General features: G+C 48.3%; 1 protein-coding gene across 2 annotated transcripts in view; it reads left to right on the top strand.

Annotated features, from left to right (window-relative positions):
• Positions 1-20,405, top strand: part of LOC144785942 (testis-expressed protein 47-like) — a 165,463-nt gene that overhangs the window by 76,881 nt on the left and 68,177 nt on the right. For both annotated transcript variants that reach the window (XM_078664830.1, XM_078664829.1), the window contains exon 3: positions 4,787-4,890. In XM_078664830.1, coding sequence (XP_078520956.1) covers positions 4,787-4,890 — 104 coding nt within the window. The remainder of the gene's footprint in view (positions 1-4,786; positions 4,891-20,405) is intronic.

Here is a 20,405-nt window from a genome sequence, read left to right as displayed (position 1 = left end):
CCATCGTCGGCCCGGCGACGATCGGCGTCGAGGAACAGAAGCCCTCCGCCTTCGTCATCACGGCGACGATCGGTGTTGAAGGCCAGAAGCCCTCCACCGTCGTCAACCCGGCAACGATTGACGTCGAGGGGCAGGAGTCCTCCGCCATCGTCAACCCAGCGACAATCGGCGTCGAGGAGCAGAAGCCCTCCGCTGTTGTCAACCTGGCGACGTTCAGCGTCGAGGAACAAGAGCGCTCCGCCGTCATCATCTCGACGACGATCGGCATCGAGGAGTGGAAGCCCTTCGCCGTCGTCTACTCGACGACTAACAACGTTGAGGCACAGAGGTACTTCGACATCGTCAGCAAGACAATCGACGTCGAGGAATAGAGAACCGACGTCAAGACCAGATCTAACAACTGGCCGAAAATCGACGTCGAGAAGGAGATCACATTTGGCGTCGAGGGAGGCTACGTCGGAGCAGGTCATACGCTCGACATCGAGACCTGCATCAGTGAGGTCTGGTGAAGGCTCTGTAGTTTTGATGACGGAGTCAGCGTCACGGCACTTGTCCAATCACTCCTCGAGGCGTCATTCACCAGAGCATTCAGCATCTACATCTCGAGAGCAACATTCGGATAAGTCGCGACGAAGGTCTACTTCACAACACAGGGGTGCTTCCCCTTCAGTTAATTTGTCTCCGCGATGGCTGCTTCCAGTCCATCACTAGAGTAAAAACCCAACAAGAGCAGAAAGACGAGAGGAAGAGTACACCAGTCCGCTCCACAGGTCGCCTCTGCAAAGATTGGTGCAAGAGGTGGTTAGGTCTCCATCAGCCAGACATAGGGACCGCGCAGGCAGGTCGCGGGAGCGCAGACCTTCTGGTTCTCGTCACAAGAGGAGAAGATCCCCTACATGGTCTTCCTCATCCACTCGTTCTTCTAAGAGGGACTACTCAACCACTCTGTCGGATTTCCCTCAGTCAAGGGTATCTCCGATCGACAACATAAATACATACTATGATGTGCTTCAGAGGGGAGCACAGAAGCTGTACATCGAGATGTCGACTCCTCAGGTCGGTACAACAGTTATTTTTGAGACACTCTATCAGAGATCAGCGTCTCGACCGTTGCTCCCTCTGGTTCCTGGTCTTCTGGAACCTGTGATGGACATTTTTCTAACTCCATCTTCAATTCAAGCTGCACCGGCTAGAATCCAGAAGAAATATAAGCCGGCAGAGAAATACCCTTTTTTCTTGGAATCAGATGCGCCTGCGGACTCTGTGATCATTGCGGCGGCAAGGAAAACGCATGCAGTAACTGCATCTTCGTCTTCCCAATGGACAGAGAAAGTTGGTCCCAAGATTCCTGGGGACGGAAGGTTTGCGGGTCTGCAGCATCTTCTCTGAAAGTGTCTAGCGCAGCAGCCTTATTAGGCTGCTATGACAGGGCCTTATGGGACTCCTTGGACCTTTTCATTGAAAAGCTTCCAAAAGAAGAAGAGACTTTGAGGAGGTTATCAAAGAGGGATCCCTCGTAGCTAACCAAGTGATTAGCACGGCAGCGGATGGTGCTACACTGTCGGCACATTCTTATGCACATGGGATTTGTGCTAGGAGGTCTGCTTGGCTATGGCTCTTAAACCAGATGCGCAACAGAGGATCCTTAATCTACCCTTTTCTAGCTCTTCCCTGTTTGGCTCCCACACTGATGAGGAGATGGCGAGGATGAAAGTCGAGTTAGACACTCTCAAAGCTGTGGGATTGGAAAAGAAAAACGAGTTCAAGGGAAGATACAGGACCAACCAGCGCAAGGGCTACCAACAGAGGGTTCAAACCCCTCAGTGGTCTCAAAGCAAGAACCAAGGCAAGTCACAGTTCCAAGGCTGAAAGTCAAACAGAGGTAGAGGAGGTCATCAGCAACAATCCTCTAACACTGCCAGATCAGCAGGGAAGCAATGAACATGAGCTTCCTCTGGCACCATTGCCAGGAAGTGTCTCACATCATCTGAGAGAGTGGTGCAACATAACAAAAGACCTGTGGGTGGGAGACACGTTAAGCAAACTGGCATAAGATTCGTTGGGAGAGCTGTCTCCAGTTAGCTGCTGCCTGCCGGAATAAAAGGGTAAACAAAACGTTGAGTGGGTGTCTTCGCTTGCGAGGGCAACTTCATTTGGAATATATGTGGCCTGCTCTGGGCCACGAAGACAACCCCACCACTGGCAAGGCGGGTCCGTGTGTCTCTGTGCGATGAGACACACACAGAGGAACAACGTACCTGTTCTGGTGTGGCGCAAGTGAAGCAGCAGCCGGCTCAGCTTGTACCAGCGACCGAACTGGAACATTTACCTACGGGAGAAAATGATCAGCTACATCGTTTATGGAAATACGATAAACTACAGGTACCATAATGCCTGAATGCAGACACGCCAAGGGGGGCGGGATTGAGAACTATCGTCACCTGCATATAAACTGTTTAGCTGCTACTTCCCCAGAAGCCAAGCCTGTGACCAAGAGGAACCTTACCCTGAAACGCGTTAGGCAAACTGGCATAAGATTCGTTGGGAGAGCTGTCTCCAGTTAGCTGCTGCCTGCCGGAATAAAAGGGTAAACAAAACATTGAATGGGTGTCTTGACTTGCGAGGGCAACTTCATTTGGAATATATGTGGCCTGCTCTGGGCCACGAAGACAACCCCGCCGCTGGCGAGGCGGGTCCGTGTGTCTCTGTGCGATGAGACACACACAGAGGAACAACGTACCTGTTCTGGTGAGGCGCAAGTGAAGCAGCGGCCGGCTCAGCTTGTACCAGCGACCGAACTGGAACATTTACCTACGGGAGAAAATGATCAGCTACATCCACTATGGAAATACGATAAACTACAGGTACCATAATGCCTGAATGCAGGAACGTCCAGGGGGGCGGGATTGAGGACTTTCGTCACCTGCATATAAACTGTTTAGCTGTTACTTCCCCAGAAGCCAAGCCTGTGACCAAGAGGAGCTTTTCCCTGAAACGCATTAGGCAAACTGGCATAAGATTCGTTGGGAGAGCTGTCTCCAGTTAGCTGCTGCGTGCCGGAATAAAAGGGTAAACAAAACGTTGAGTGGGTGTCTTCACTTGCGAGGGCAACTTCATTTGGAATATATATATATATATATATATATATATATATATATAAATATATATGGAGATACATATATGTTTTCACATATTTGATTGTGTTTCTGGGGTCCTGCGCATGGGCGGGAATATTCTGGTGCTTATGACTTTGATGAGGAAACCCCTGGAAAGAACTAGGATTACAGGTACGTAACTAATCCTTCCTTCTCAGTATTAAGATTCTCTGCTCCATGACCCTCTCCCAAGATGCATGCAATGTGTTGTGACTACAGAGAATAAAAACAGCCGCGGTCCGTGAAGGTTAGAGCGGTGGGGCCCGGTGAGGGTGATTTCGACATATGACCACGAGGGAAAATTAATTATTTATTTCATTTTCCCTCGCAGTCGTATGTAGAAATACTACCCCCCAAACCCGGCCTCACCGACCCACCGCTCTTACCTGCAGGGGCCATGGCTGGATAAAACAAAGGAAGTTATAGGTGAATAATAAGTTGTGCTGCATTAGTGGTCTCATCAGAAGCATCCTATAGCTAATTTCACAATCTCTTCAAAAAGGCGTCTACGTCTGAAGCAGGAGAACCTGTTGTTGGTCCTCAAAGATTACAGACATGCAGATTTTCAGGATCGCAGGAAGTTAATGTACAAACAATGAATCTACATTTGATTCATTTACTATTCAGAGTTTATGCTGAATGTCTGGCATGACTCTGCCCTGCATTGACTGACTTTGGGCAACCCCGAGGTGAAGTTTTCAGACTATACCCTCCCACTTCGACAAGTCCACAAATGCCTAAATGACTCAGTAGTGCCACCTCACATCTTCTTGGTACTTCAAAGTCATTTAAGGCGACAGAAACATGGCTTCAACCGATCTACAAATCCTATTAGTGACTTCCTCCCACATCCACGGCCTCTACGTAGGTCATTGAAAGAGGATAAGCTCTGCAGTGGCTCAGATAGAAAGAAAGGGTAGGCTCAGCCTTTTATTTTGGAGAATTTAGGAACATAGGCTGGTGGGACCAAGTCAAACTGGTGAGAGTAAAACTACTGTAATAGATCAGTTGATTTACAGGTTATTACAGTAAATCGGACTGCTGAATGTTACATTACATGGGACATTCTGACATGAACCAGTGAAAGCTTTCTTTTATGCAATGTTAATGCCTGTATATAGCCTCGAAATATTTTCTAATAATCAGAGAATGTCTTCCCTGTTATGCCCTCCCTATTTTTTGCAGAGATCATGTAGGTGATATTACATTGGCTACCTATCCGTGTATAGTCTGCGAGGGCCTGAATGAAAACTAAAAGCAGTTCTGGGAATGTTAATCCTTTCAGCTCCATCCTGCTGTAAACAACTGTAGAAGCATGTATGGCCCGCTTCATGTTTTCGGAATAGGCAGAGTCCTACCACAAACACATTTTGAAAAGAATGAGGATAAAAGCTGCATTTTTACTTCAGGGTCTGTCTGAATATTTTTGGGGAGCACGAATTCTTTGCAGCCCAAATGAAAATATGCTATTTCTATGCCTCTGTTCATTCCCTGTGGGCTATATATGGAGATGATGGTGTGAGCTTTCTCAGCCTGCTGGTGCAGATACTTTATCAAATTGTTTTGCTGTTATGCAAATGATGCAGGCTTTTATCAAGAGATAACACATCTTCTTTCCTCTTCTGCACAAGGGTACCATGACCGGTTGTTCCACAACATCGTAAAAACCCACTTAGGGGAAGCAATTTCAGGACTGCTCCTCATCTATCCCATGACCATTGTCCACATTCTAGAGGTAGGTCAATTAATACCATTACAAATTACTTTATTTCCGACCGCAGAAGCATTTCAGTTTTGCTTGAGAAAACGCGTCATTCAAACTATAGATTTTCCTATTTATTGTGAAGGAAAACCAGAAGCTTTCTAATGATTTGTGGGTGCAGATTATGCGTTCTCTTTCTGTACTGCTTGAATATTAGCATTAACAACATAATAAACAATCTTTCCAAGAACCCTGGAAGAATCACCCATTAAGGCACACCACTGTTTGGCAGCCAATCCTTCTTGTCGCCTACAGCCTGTCTTTGTCTACTTACTTACAACCGAAGAACCCTGTCACAAAAATGTAAATGAACACCAAGGAGACATCTCATTGACGGCGGGTTTGAGACAAAATCTGTTGATAAAAGACCACCATTGACTCACCTGTAGACAACCATGTAAAATACAGTACAGAGTGGCACAATCAATTCCATATCAACTCTTTTAGATGAGAAAAGTGAACATTATGGCTGTCTTTCTGATTGGCCTGTAATTTCAGATTCATCCGTTAGGTGGAGGTATTGTCTGAAATGGGAATTGCACGTTTTGCTTAGATTTGTTCCCCCCAGTCTTGTCACATGCTAAAAGCATCAATGTGGGCAGTGACAGAAAGCAGGTAATGTAATAAGGAAAAGCCAAAGTGAATTGTTGTGTAAGCAATGATCCCTGAAGATATTCCCCATTTATGACTGCAAACTCGAATTAACTTGGCATTCCATTATCCTGGAAGTCCCTTCAGCTGTGGGTGCAGCAGTGGTGACACAGGAGTTCCCACGATCTCATCATCGGCACAAGACGTCTGCCAGTCAACATTACATATTGTAGTTTATCTGCTATGAGAATCATGACCATTCCTTGGTGGGATAATTATCACCTCCTTGTTTTCAATTGTAACATGTTTCTTATTTTTATGAAAATGTGCATTCTATGTTGGCGCTGAGGTGAGCATTATGCACATCGAAATCTTAAGTTCCGGCTATGAATCTATATATTAAAGTGGTTTAAAATCAAATTTGTTAGCCTTAAGCGGTTTAATACAGAATGTTATTATGTAAAGTAGCTTCCAGTTGGGCACACCCATTTTGTACTCTTGTATATTTCAATACATATAACCAAATAAACATCTGTGACACAACAGGTTTTTTATATGCGTTCTCCAAAAACCTACCAAATCACTACTTTGTTTTATTCTTTACTACTCCTTCGTGAGCGTCCTACCGTTGCTGGATTCCTAATTCCCTTCCTGGCTCAAGTCTGTGGTTTTTCATCTCAGTGTCCACCTCTCTCCCCCCTCCGCCCATGTATACAATCTCCTATGGTTTCCTTCTTTTAAATTCAGCTCTGATTAGGTAGCTTAGAATAAAGGTTTGCTCCATCCACCTTGTACATGCAGGAAAATCTCCTTTAAGAAAGCTGTGAACTCCATTTGTGCAACTCACTTAGATGTGAAACTAGGCAAAGTGGGTGCTACCTGAGGCTCTTCTATAGAAATATTCTCCACTGTCACATGTAGGACTCATTGCTTATCCCATTATCCTTCACATCTGGTTGTAGGACCTAAATCTGGACAGGTGAACAACAGCATATCTGTTACAGAGGAATACATCATGCTTTCCCGTACCAATAAAGATCTTTTTACCCACACTTGTCAGCCTCGCAGCCTAACCTCACTGTTGGGAAAGATCGAGGGCCACGTGTACAAATCTTTAGAATTGCGATTAACTAATAGCGGTTCTTAGCGAATCGTAATTTGGATATTGCAATTTATAATGGAAGAAAACGTTCAAGTTTTCAATAGCGATTCCTCATGGGTCGCAAAAAAAACCTACCTCATGAATATTTTAGGACATAGGTTGCAATTTGCGACCCATTAGGAATCGCAGCCATCACAGGATGGTGGCCTGTTAGGGTCAGCAGACCACCATGTCTGTGATTGCTTTTAAATAAAGTAAGCTTATTTTTAATTGCAGCCCCTTTTTAGGTCTCGCTGCGATTGCAGGGGCGAAGCCCCTGGCCGCAAAGCGAGCCTATTGCGATTGTGTCAGCTTTCAAGGAGTAAAAGGACTTGGACAAGAGACTGGCACGCGCACGCAGCCTGCCGGAATCGGATCAGGTCGCGCGCGTGAACACGCGCTCCGATTCCGGCAGGCTGTTCAAACAGACAGGTAGACACACATACAGAGCCCCCCCACCGCACACACACACACTAGCGCACCTACACACACGCACGCACACACACACTCACACACAGAGACCCCCCTGCCGCACACCACACACACGCACCCACACACACATACAGAGACCCCCGCCCCCCCCGCCGCCGCCGCACACATACACACCACACAAGCGCACCCCCTCCCCCCTACAACTAAGCCCCACTTACCGCCATTCTGGACTTCTGCAGCCTCCGCGGGGCTCTCCCTCGGGCATGGGAGCCCTGCTCTCAGGCACTACGTGGGCGCGTGCGTGGGCTTACGAAGACAGAAGTCCCGCCCCACGGAAGGTTTCGGTTTCCTGACTACACTTGTTTGCTCTAAGGCCCTGTGCACTGCCTACGCTACTGTGGTCTCTTAATGGAAGAAATTCATGGTGCCCGTGAAGGTGCTGCACATTCTAATTTTTGTGGTTTTCCAAATGTCTTCAATGTCTGCCAGACTAACGTAAGCGAAGGACTTGCCATTACTTCATTTCTTAGGAGCGCAGACACTGGGAGCTGTTTTCGATTATTTTCCGTTGCTGTTTGCTTCCCTGGAGAAGAGAAACCGTGGACGGGTACGTGCTTTTTTTTTCAACTCGCCCAGTCGCTTTTTTTTAATGCCAGCTTTTATAATTGGCAAATATTAGAATAAGAACTAGGCAGAAACATTTACATTCACAGCCTCTGCCGTGTTAGGGTTTGCACAAGACACAACACACACACAACCAAAGTCCTCCGGCAATATTTTTTTGCGTGCAACTGGCATAGCGCTCAATTGGCCATAAGACCGGCATCTCCGCGCTTTTGTTTGTCCGAGAATAACATCTGTGCTGTATTTGCGGTAGGAAACCTTTCTCGTGCTCGCTTCGCCTGTCCTCTGTGTTTGGGCTGACATTTGACTCAGTGGTGCCTCTAAGATGCCTGCAGGGTGTGTCTCCATGCATTGTCCCGCTATTTCCTTCGTCCATCTTTGTTTCATGGGTGTTGCACATCTACACAGCAATTGCAGCAGAATATCACGCTATCGCCACCGTGATCAATATCTGTGGTATTTCACGCCCAAGCTTACAGTAGTGACACGAGTACAGGGAAATACGTATTTTTTTTGCTTGCTTGTGTTTTTTTTGTTTTTTAAGTGACTAGGAAACGGTAGGAACTGCAACCTGACAGCCTGCGCAAACAGAGGAAACTCTCTGTCACACACGCATAACTCATGTGCACTAAAATAGTTTATAGCGCTGCCTCCTGAAAAAGGCAAATCGTTAATTCAGAACAGCAAAGTGGCACGGAAAGCTACGTGCACTATTGAGTTTTTTTGTTGTTTTTTTTAAACGCTCATGGAGTTAAAACTAACCACTTGAAATAAATATCACATACATTCAGCAATTAGTCTCTTTGTGCATAAGCATCGAGTAAGCCGTTGGTACTCGTTTCTTGACCTGGGGAGGGTGAAGATGTAGGTCGGTTTTGTTCAAGGCTAATTCGACCTCTGGCATGTGATGTCAGCCCTCTCCATCGGACAATGGTGCACCCTTTCTCCTCCAGCAACTCGTTATTGCTTTTTACATTCTCATGAGCCCCTTTTCCGTTGTGTTCCCTTCTCTCTTCTACTATTCCTGTGCCCTCTCACACATGCAGGTTATGTGTCCCCGTCCTGTCACTGTCTCTTCCCTTTCTCTCTGCTTGTGACCCTCTCTTCAGTCGCTCCCCATGTCAGACTGCTCTCATTATCCCATTATAACTGGTTCCTCCATATTCTTCATCTTCCACTCCCTTCCCCACTGTCTTCCCCTTCCTTCATTGCTGTCATCCCCTCTCCTTGTCTCTCTTTCCATATTACCTTCCCACTTGTCATTTCTCTATCTGCCTGCCATCTCCCCGCCCCGACTTTCCAGTTCTCTCATTTCACTCTCTTTCTCTCTCTATCCTATTCTCCACACCATGTCGTCTATGTGTCTCTTACCGCCTCTTCTCGTTTCTTTTCCATCCTCTGGTTTCACTTCTCTCTCTTGCTCCGTTTACTTTTTTCTCACTATCTCTTCTCTCCTTTCTGCTCTCACTATTTCTTCTCTCCTTTCTACTCTCTCTCCTCTTCCACCTCTCTTTCGTACTTGTTGTTTGCCTCACATTCTCCTCTTCCCCCTCCCACGGCTCGCTCTTAGTTCCACTTCTCTTTCCTTCCTTGCATTTCTCGTTCTCTCACTTTTTTATCAGTAGTTAACATTCTTTTGCGCCTTCTCTCACAGTCGTCTCTCTAGTCTGTTAATCCCTCACCCTCAATCCCCCCACCCCCTCACTCACCCCCTCACCCACCCCCACACACCCCCTCACCCACCCCCACACCCCGCCTCATCCACACCCTCACACACCCCCTCACTCACCCTCACACACCCCCTCACTCACCCACCCTCACACAACACAGCACAATAAAACACAGCACAACAAAACAAAGCATAGCATAATAAAACAGAACAAAACATAGCATAGCATAACAAAACATAGCATAGCAAAACACAACAAAACATACCATAACAAAACACAGCATAGCATAAAAAACAAAGCATAGGATAGCAAAACTAAACATAGCATAGCATAACAAAACAGCATAGGATAGCAAAACAAAACATAGCATAGCAAAACATAGCATAACATAACAAAACATAGCATAACAAAACACAACACATAGCATAACAAAACATCATAGCTTAACAAAACATAGCATAGCAAAACAAAACATATAATAGCATACCAAACACAACAAAACATAGCATAACATAACAAAACATAGCATAGCAAAACAAAGCATAGCATAATAAAACACAACAAAACATAGCATAACATAACAAAACCATTATAGCATAACAAAACATAGCATAGCAAAACATAGCATAATAAAACACAACAAAGCATAACATAGCATAGCATAACATAGCATAGCAAAACAGCATAACAACACATAGCATAACAAAACAGCATACCAAAGCACAGCATAACAAAACACAGCATAGCATAACATAACACATCAAAGCATAGGATAGCAAAACATAGCATAGCATAACAAAACATAGGATAGCCAAACACAACATAGCATAGCATACAGCATCACTCCGCACCACCACAGCATCACTCAGGGGCACCACAACATCACTATGTGCTTCCACAGCATCACTGAACGCCACAGCATCACTGAACGCCACAGCATCACTCGTTCGCCATCACAACATCACTCAGCGGCACCACAGCATCAATCTGTGCAACCATTCAACAACACCTGGTTCAAATATGTTCTCTCAATGTTTCAAGCTTTATTACAAATGTAACAAAAAGATGTTAATAATTCACTTCTGTTCTTGGATTTTCGTCACAATAAAATACACTGAACATAATCTTCACAAATGTAATTCACAAAAGTTTAAAGTATTGACATTATAAATTACAATAGCTTTTATTTAAGTATTAATTCTTTAAAAAAATGTAAAGCCATTGTTATTTGTAATATCAATACATCTAAGTCACGTAAATACAACAGATATTGCATTACAAATGCTATAGGTGTCACATTTGCGAAAGTTAAAACTATTGGCATTGTAAATGACAAAGCTATTACTTTCGCTATTTTCAAAACCAACGCAAATACAAAATTTGTCTTTTACAGTACCAAAAGCTCAAACTTTACCCAATGCGAGGCCTATTGCATTGCAAATGCTTGTTCTTAAAATAAAATGGCCTGTCTTTCAAAAAAATGTATGAAAAGTGTCCTTTTCATTTTTTAAGAGTAGGCAGTTGTCCGTGGGACCCCTGGCTGCTCTTAAATATGTTTTACCAACCATTCTCAAAGAGGAAGGGGCCCGCAAAGGACGCATTCCCATTTGCGAGTGAGTTACCACCATTTTCCTAATGGCGAAAATTTGTGAATGTTTTGCAACCGCAATTTCCGTCACAAAACATTCATACATTCCACTGCGATTCCATATTAGGAAGGGACACCCTAAACACACCCCTTCCTAATACTGAATTGCAAAACCCACATTGTGATTCAGTAACAAGTTCACCAAATCGTGATTCTGTGAATCAGCCATTTGCGACAACAAAAATGGAATGTACATGTGGCCCCTAGAATCCTGTCTGATAATTTCGCTAGGGGATGAACAATGCTATTTTTTTGTGAAATGCACATTGGCTGGAGAGTAGCATTGCATTTGAGAAGCCCCCTGAGCACTGCTCATGCTTCTCTTGAGAAACTCTATAAAAAGGGTGACCTGTCAAAGGAAAGGCACTTTCCAACTGTGCTCAAGTGTTGCTACGAATCTCCGTTCAGCCCTTTGGCTCAGCGCTTGATTTTTTTTGCAGTTCCAGTTTCAGTCTTTATCTCATTCAGTTTCTGGTTGCTACTTTACCCCAACTTATTCTTCCTGTTGTGTATTCAGTGCCATCTTCTTTCAGAAATATTGTCAGTGCTAGAGTATCAAGTCCTCTTCCACCTTACCTGATTTCATCACTTATCTCCTTGTAGCTGGTACCAGCGTGCGTACATTCCATTTATTATTGGCTCAATCGTTGTATCGTCCATCCACTAAAATATTACTTCTGACTTCATTGTTTGCCGTGCTACCTCTTATCAACAGATATTCTTCTTTAGCGTTCCTACTCCAGTTGATCCTGCGTTTGTCAAATGAGCCTAATTCTCAAGCACAAAAGGCCTATAGGGTCAAGGTCTGCCGCCTGCATCTTTAGATGGGACCAGGTGTTTGCTTGGCATTGGACTGAAGGGAATTATTTTTGGACACTTTAAATGTAATCCCTCAGATTTCTAAAAAACATCAGAGGAAGCCAGTGGCATTCATCGATAATGATGGCTAAGGCTTGGCTGTGCCAGATTTGAAATTCTTGTCTACTTTACTTTTTACAAAAGGACCACCTTTGACTCCCCAAACAATTAAACTGTCTACCCATGAAAAGACGGAGAGAGCTTAATGCCTTCCTTCCATCACTCCACTTGATCGTGTGGTTCCTAAAGAAGTGATCTTTCAACTCCCAGGCGCTACGTGAATTTCACCATTATATTCCTCATTTCCGGTAACATGAGGTCCCATCAGCTGTCAGGACCTCCTCAACAGAACTTAGTGCAAGTGCAAGTGGCTGTGGTTCTGACTGGGGCCATTAGCGAGCAGCATCAGTCCTCTAACATGCTCGGTTGATGATGTGAGAACTTGACAACTTTTTCGTGTAATCAGGATGAAGCGGGTGCATTTACTAATCAGTAGGACCTACCCCACAGCCGTTCTGGTATTCTGGAACAACCTTGGAGAATCCTTCTCCTCAGTTTATGAGACTGTCATAAGTCTGTCTGACAGGACCGGAGCACTTTTTTCTTCTGGAATGTCAATCACGCTCTTGAGGCTTTCTCGCAGAGCGATGCAAAATTTGGCAAAAACTGTTTTCCTGGGACTCCTCATAATTACCTCCTGTCATCTGGGTGCCCTCAGATTTGGTGACCGAGTATAGCCTCTGTGCTGTCAAACTCAGAGACATCCCAGACACTAGAAGCACCTAGAGGCTAAGAAGTAGGTTTGCTTTGTGGAGAGAAACCTTTATGACCTAGTACTCACTATGCCAAAGTAGTGGCACAGTTGCGTAGCTGTGCCTGGAGAGGAGACGTACCTCATGATCACCAGTCACAGAGATGGGTGACGTGGGACACCACTCATTCAGAATGGTGGTCTTGCGATACGCCACCAGAGATGGTAGTAAAGCGGAAATCAATTGATGCTGACTGCAGTAGAGAGGGGAGAGTGAGGAGCCTGAACACCTTAGTAAGTGAGGAGCAGCACACCATTAAGTGCACCATTGTAATAACAGTCCTCACGTGAAGGGACATTACGGAGATCTTATACAATCCCTCAAAAGTGGAGATGGGAAACTCTGAAAAACAGGGCAGTGGAGACTAAGTATCCAGAAAAGAATAACAAGCATAATAGACTAGCCATGGACGTTCACTTCTAGTTTACGAAGACCACTACAGGGATAACTTAAACTGATAAGTATTTCAGAGGCCACTGTACCTGTAGCAGATGCCTTGCAACCTGTTGTGAGTTCCGCTGCACCGTAGTTATTAGTTAATACCCAGCTTTTCAGGTCTCGTGACCTATCAATGCGCATGCGCATTGAGAGAAGCGAGACTATAGGGCTTTAAACAAAGTTTACCTAACTGTGGCGATTTGGTGCTGTGCCCGTGGCTTTTAGGTCAATGCGCAAGCGCATTGACCTAAAATGCGCGTGCACATCACCAAATCGCCGTCTGTTCCCTCAGCCGCACTCCTCCCACACCTTTGAAGTGAAGCTTAGCTTCACTTCAAAGGCCCCGGCTGCTTCACACCCTCATGCCGCTCTCCCCGCTCCGCGCCCTCCCCTGCCCGCCGTGTGCATTTCTCCTCCCCCCCCCCCCCCTCCCCACAGCAATGCCCCCGTCTTGTTTCCTTTCTTGTTTTTCTTTCAGGTGAGATATCTTTTCCATCATTTGCGATAATACAGTTCTGATATGCATTTTTTAATTATTAGCAGCATATACACAGGCGCCCCTTCGGCGCTTTTGCTCTTAACCCTACTATCCTGTCAGCCGCATCTCTATAAGTTACTCGAAGCATGGCCTGACATGTGCACAGCTTATTCCGGCACCACCATCCTGCCAGACGCTTCTGCTTTGTTCGCCCACCGCATGGCCCTATTTGTGCACATTTTACTTTCGTGCATACCCTTACCCGCAGCCTCTCCTTCCCCAATTCTGCCTTTTCGGGTCTCGCGCTCACCGCAGACCCCTTCACATGGCTCACACCCACCTTTTTTTCAGGTTACCATGCCATTCCCCACCTATCCCCCAGTCATTTCCGGGTAGGACGCGTGCACCCAGTGGACTCTCGGCCTTGGCCCGCTTATTCTGCCAGCCGCTTCTGGTTTGGTCGCCCACCGCATGGCCCCATTTGTGCACATTCACTTTCGTGCACACCCTTACCCGCAGCCTCTCCTTCCCGACTTCTGCCTTTTCGGGTCTCACACTCACCGCAGACCCCTTCACATGGCTCACACCCACATTTTTTTCAGGTTACCATGCCAGGTTACCTCACTCACCCTCAACCCCTCACCCTCACTCACCCTCAACCCCTCACCCTCTCCCTCACTCACCCTCACTCACCCTCAACCCCTCACCCTCAACCACTCACCCTCACTCACCCTCACCCTCACTCACCCTCAACCCCTCACCCTCACTCACCCTCAACCCCTCACCCTCACTCACCCTCACTCACCCTCACCCTCACTCACCCTCAACCCCTCACCCTCACTCACCCTCACCCTCACTCACCCTCACTCACCCTCACTCACCCTCACCCTCACTCACCCTCACCCTCACTCACCCTCACTCACCCTCACCCTCATTCACCCTCAACCCCTCACCCTCACTCACCCTCACCCTCACTCACCCTCAACCCCTCACCCTCACTCACCCTCAACCCCTCACCCTCAACCCCTCACTCACCCTCACTCTCACTCACTCTCACTCACCCTCACTCACCCTCAACCCCTCACTCACCCTCACTCACCCTCACTCACCCTCACTCACCCTCAACCCCTCACCCTCACTCACCCTCACCCTCACTCAGCCTCAACCCCTCACCCTCAACCCCTCACCCTCACTCACCCTCACTCACCCTCACCCTCACTCACCCTCACTCACCCTCACCCTCACTCACCCTCACCCACCCTCACTCACCCTCACCCCCTCACCCTCACTCACCCTCACTCACCCTCAACCCCTCACCCTCACTCACCCTCACCCTCACTCACACTCACCCTCACCCTCACTCACCCTCACTCACCCTCACTCACCCTCACCCTCACTCACCCTCAACCCCTCACCCTCACTCACCCTCACCCTCACTCACCCTCACCCACCCTCACCCTCACCCACCCTCACCCTCACTCACCCTCAACCCCTCACCCTCACTCACCCTCAACCCCTCACCCTCACTCACCCTCAACCCCTCACCCTCACTCACCCTCACTCACCCTCACCCTCACTCACCCTCACTCACCCTCACCCTCACTCACCCTCACTCACTCACCCTCACTCACCCTCACCCACCCTCACCCTCACCCACCCTCACCCTCACTCACCCTCAACCCCTCACCCTCACTCACCCTCACTCACCCTCAACCCCTCACCCTCACTCACCCTCACCCACCCTCACCCTCACTCACCCTCAACCCCTCACCCACCCTCAACCCCTCACCCTCACCCACCCTCAACCCCTCACCCTCAACCCCTCACTCACCCTCACTCTCACTCACCCTCACTCACCCTCAACCCCTCACCCTCACTCACCCTCACCCTCACTCACCCTCAGCCCCTCACCCTCACCCTCACTCACCCTCAACCCCTCACCCTCACTCACCCTCAACCCCTCACCCTCACTCACCCTCACCCTCACTCACCCTCAACCCCTCACCCTCAACCCCTCACCCTCAACCCCTCACCCTCAACCCCTCACCCTCAACCCCTCACCCTCACTCACCCTCAACCCCTCACCCTCACTCACCCTCAACCCCTCACCCTCACTCACCCTCAACCCCTCACCCTCACTCACCCTCACTCACCCTCACCCTCACTCACCCTCACCCTCACTCACCCTCACCCTCACTCACCCTCACTCACACTCACCCTCACCCTCACTCACCCTCACTCACCCTCACCCTCACTCACCCTCACTCACCCTCACCCTCACTCACCCTCAACCCCTCACCCTCACTCACCCTCACCCTCACTCACCCTCAACCCCTCACCCTCACTCACCCTCAACCCCTCACCCTCACTCACCCTCAACCCCTCACCCTCACTCACCCTCAACCCCTCACTCACCCTCACTCACCCTCAACCCCTCACCCTCACCCTCACTCACCCTCACCCTCACTCACCCTCAACCCCTCACCCTCACTCACCCTCACCCTCACTCACCCTCAACCCCTCACCCTCACTCACCCTCAACCCCTCACCCTCCCTCACCCTCCCTCACCCTCCCTCACCCTCCCTCACCCTCCCTCACCCTCACTCACCCTCACTCACCCTCACTCACCCTCATTCACCCTCACTCACCCTCAACCCCTCACCCTCACTCACCCTCACCCACCCTCACCCTCACTCGCCCTCAACCCCTCACCCTCACTCACCCTCAACCCCTCACCCTCACTCACCCTCAACCCCTCACCCTCAACCCCTCACTCACCCTCACTCTCACTCACCCTCACTCACCCTCAACCCCTCACCCTCACTCACCCTCACCCTCACTCACCCTCACCCTCACTCACCCTCAACCCCTCACCCTCACTCACCCTCACTCACCCTCAACCCCTCACCCTCAACCCCTCACCCTCACTCACCCTCACCCACCCTCAACCCCTCACCCTCACTCACCCTCAACCCCTCACCCTCACCCTCACTCACCCTCACAACACATATTGTGTTACAATAGGTGTCACATTTGCGAAAGATAAAACTATTGGCATTGTAAATAACAAAGCTATTAATTTCGCTATTTTCAAAACAAGCACATAAATAAAAAATGTGTCCTTTACAATACCAATAGCTCAAACTTTCCTAATGCGAGACCTATTGCATTGCTGTGCTTCTCTCCCCTGCTGCACTCTCCTGCTCTCTAGAGATGTGGCCTAACGACCAGAGCTGCCATCTAAGTGACGTAAATACAAAACATGTTGCATTCCAAATGCTATAGGTGTCACATTCGCGAAAGTTATAACTATTGGCATTGTAAATGACAAAGCCATCAATTTAGCAATTTTAAAAACCAACAAATAAATAAAATATGTCATTTACAAGACCAATAACTCCAACTTTTCTAATGCGAGACCTATTGCATTTCCAATGCTTGTTTTTCCCTGCCGCCATCGCCGAGGACACAGGCCACGCCCACCTGGCCAGGCCACGCCCACTCTCCCTCCCTCGCTATATAGAGCGCGCTGACTGCAAGCGCTGTCTCTATGTAAAATCGGAACCTCCTGAGGCTTGAGCCGGGAGTAGAGGGAAATTGTTTTTTTAAAACTTAAAGTGATAGAATTGTGTCTGTCTTTTAAAACTTGCACTCACCTGCACTGAGCACCTCGCGCTTTCACGAGGCCTCTGACAGCTGAGCTGAAAGCTGCCTCTGGCGAGGGTTTGTTTGGTTTCCCTGCCGCCATCGCCGAGGACACAGGCCACGCCCACCTGGCCAGGCCACGCCCATATTTCATCTCCCCTGCCATCCATAAATCATGTGTCTAGACAGGAAGCGCAGCGGACGAGCGCAGTGGGCGCGACGATTGCGCGCCGAAGGCGCGCATAAGGCAAGCTCGTCTGCGCTCGTCCGCGCCGAGTCCGGGCCAGGGGCCACCTCTCCTACATCTTATGCCAAACATCCCATAGCCTACAGTGCGGACGTACTCCATGGCATGAGGTCCTCGGATCCGGTCTGTGAGCTGCATCGCTATGAGGTAACGTCCCTTCCAGCCATTTGTCCACATTGTAACGTCCTTCTTAACCGGTGGCAGACCAAAACACCAAAGCAGGAATACCGTATGTTTTCACTAAACTGCAGATCTCTGCCAAAACATAAGGTGGAAATTTTGTTTCTACTAGAAGAGCGTTCGCCGGACGCAGTATTCCTATCTGAAACATGGCTGACACCCGATTCTGACCCGGCTGTTGTAACCTCCCTCTCTCAGGCTATCAAATCATCCGACAAGATCGTTCGGAGGGTAGAGGTGGAGGGCTAGCAATCATATTCAAAGAACAATACCACTGCAGACTCATCCCTGAAACCATTCCAGACTGTGAGAGCCTTGCTTTCTCGCTGGAGTTTTCCCCTAACCATTGCTTCTCGGGCACATTGATATACCGCCCACCCGGCCCCCCTAAACAATTTCACAATCTCTTACCAGCAATTATGGCGCCACACGTTAGCGCCTCCGCCAACTATACCGTGCTAGGCGACCTCAATTTTCATTTTGATTCACCGCTGGATTCTACGGCTATCACGTTAGCCGAGGACCTGGCTGCGTTGCAACTAGGCCAACGAGTAAAAGCATCGACCCATGTGAAGGGTCACCTGTTAGATCCAGTGTTCAGTAACTGCGAGGACCTTGTGGTTGGGTTTCCGCTCCCCCTCCCATGGACTGACCACTCTCTGGTGCCCTTTACTTGGTCTACTCAGAAATCCGGTCCGGTAAAACCATCGATAAGACTTGCCAGATCTTGGGCACGGTTACCTACAGAGGATTGGAAAAACTTACTTACGAAAGAACTTCCCCCTAACAACGAGGATCCATGTCTGGCTAACCAGGCCTATGAAAACTGGATCCTGCACTCTCCTGAATCCATCCTCCCCCTCAAGAAATCAACGGTAAAACGCCTCCATAAAACAGCACCGTGGTTTTCAGAGGCACTTAGGAACAAAAAGCGCCAATGCCGGAAAATGGAAAGAAAATGGCGCATAGACTACTCCATGGAGGAAAAGATTCGATATCGAGAGGAGATAAAATCCTATAAAAAGGAACTAAAAGCCGCCCAAGCAGGGTACTTCTCTGACAAGATTTTAGCTGCAAAATCCAAACCCAGAGAAATTTTTCAAACCTTGCAAAAACTCACAAAACTCCCGTCTCCAATTGTTTTGAGGGAAAAGTCTGTTTCCCAGTGCAATGACTTGGCTGAATTTTTTTCAGCGAAAGTAAATAAAATATATGCCTCCTTCCCCTGCACTCTCACTCCCACCCCTCCGTTAATTCAGGATAAAACTAAGACCTTAGACTCCGCTCCAGCCCCTCCACCTCTGCTCAGTCACTTTCCTTGCATGGATCTCGAAGTATTGGAGTCCATGGCTCGGAAAGTAAAATCTGGATCTCCATCTGATCCGGCACCCCCTGAAGCTATGATGCTGGTCTCTCAGACTGTCCTACCAATCATTAGGAACCTGCTAAATGCCTCCATCGCCTCGGGCATTGTCCCTTCTGCTTGGAAACGGGCGATGGTCCGAGCGCTGATAAAGAAGCCCAATCTGGAACCATCGGACTTTGGAAACTATCGTCCGATTTCCCTGCTTCCCTGGGTGAGTAAGATCGTGGAGAGGTATGTCAATCTCCAGCTGGTCAGCTTCCTTGAAGATAACCAGCTGCTAGACACCACCCAGACAGGGTTCAGGCCTAAGCATGGAACGGAATCCGCCCTCCTAATGGTCATCGAGGAGTCCAGGAAAATCCTTGATCAGGGAGGATCAGTGGCAGTGATCCTCCTTGATCTCAGTGCGGCGTTCGACACGGTCAGTCGTGCCACCCTACTGAACCGTCTTGCGAATGTCGGCATTGTGGACAAGGCTTGGCTCTGGTTAAAATCTTTTCTGAGCAACAGGTCATTCCAAGTGTTTGATGGACAGACAGTGTCTTCTAGCATTCCCCTGAAGTGCGGAGTCCCGCAGGGCTCCTCTTTAAGCCCCGCGCTGTTCAACGTCTATATGAGGCCACTGGCTGAGGTAGTTCGTCCGTATGGAGTCAAGATCATATCCTATGCGGACGATACCCAGCTGGTGGTCTCATTAGCGCAGGAGGCTCTCCAACCACGTTCAGGGGGACTAACCGAATGTCTGGAGGAGGTGAAGTCCTGGATGACTCGGTCATCATTAAAACTTAATGGTGACGAAACGGAGCTCATGCTCCTGGGCCCTGCCGACCCCACATTCTTCAACTTACTGTGGCCCCCCTGTCTAGGTCCCCCTCCGGCCCCGAAGGATAACATCAAAAGCCTAGGGGTATGGCTGGACAGGAGTCTCTCACTCAACACTCAGGTCACAAAGCTCTCAGCCACCTGCTTTGGAATACTCAGGACACTGAAGAAGGTTCTTCCTTTGCTCCCAATGGAGGCAAAGCAGATAGCCATACAGGGCCTGATACAATCACGGCTGGACTCCAACAACGTCCTATATCTGGGTGCACCAGAGTACACCTTAAAGAGATTACAGCTGGTACAAAACTGTGCCGCGCGTACTCTGCTGCAGATTCCTCGTAGATTGTCAGTAAAGGCGGCTCTGACTAATCTTCACTGGCTCCCAGTGCGTAAGAGAGTCATTTTTAAAGCAATGTGTATTGCTCACCAGGCTTTCTGGGATTCGGGTCCCCTAATCACCCGTAATCTAGTAAACCAGTATCACCCAGGTAGAAATCTGCGCTCTAGTCAGGCCTTCTTGGCAGCAGTCCCCAGA

Source organism: Lissotriton helveticus, chromosome 10, assembly GCF_964261635.1.
Source record: "Lissotriton helveticus chromosome 10, aLisHel1.1, whole genome shotgun sequence".
Lineage (NCBI taxonomy): Eukaryota > Metazoa > Chordata > Amphibia > Caudata > Salamandridae > Lissotriton > Lissotriton helveticus.
Note: the sequence above shows the minus strand (reverse complement) of the source record. Positions and strands in the feature narration are given on the sequence as shown.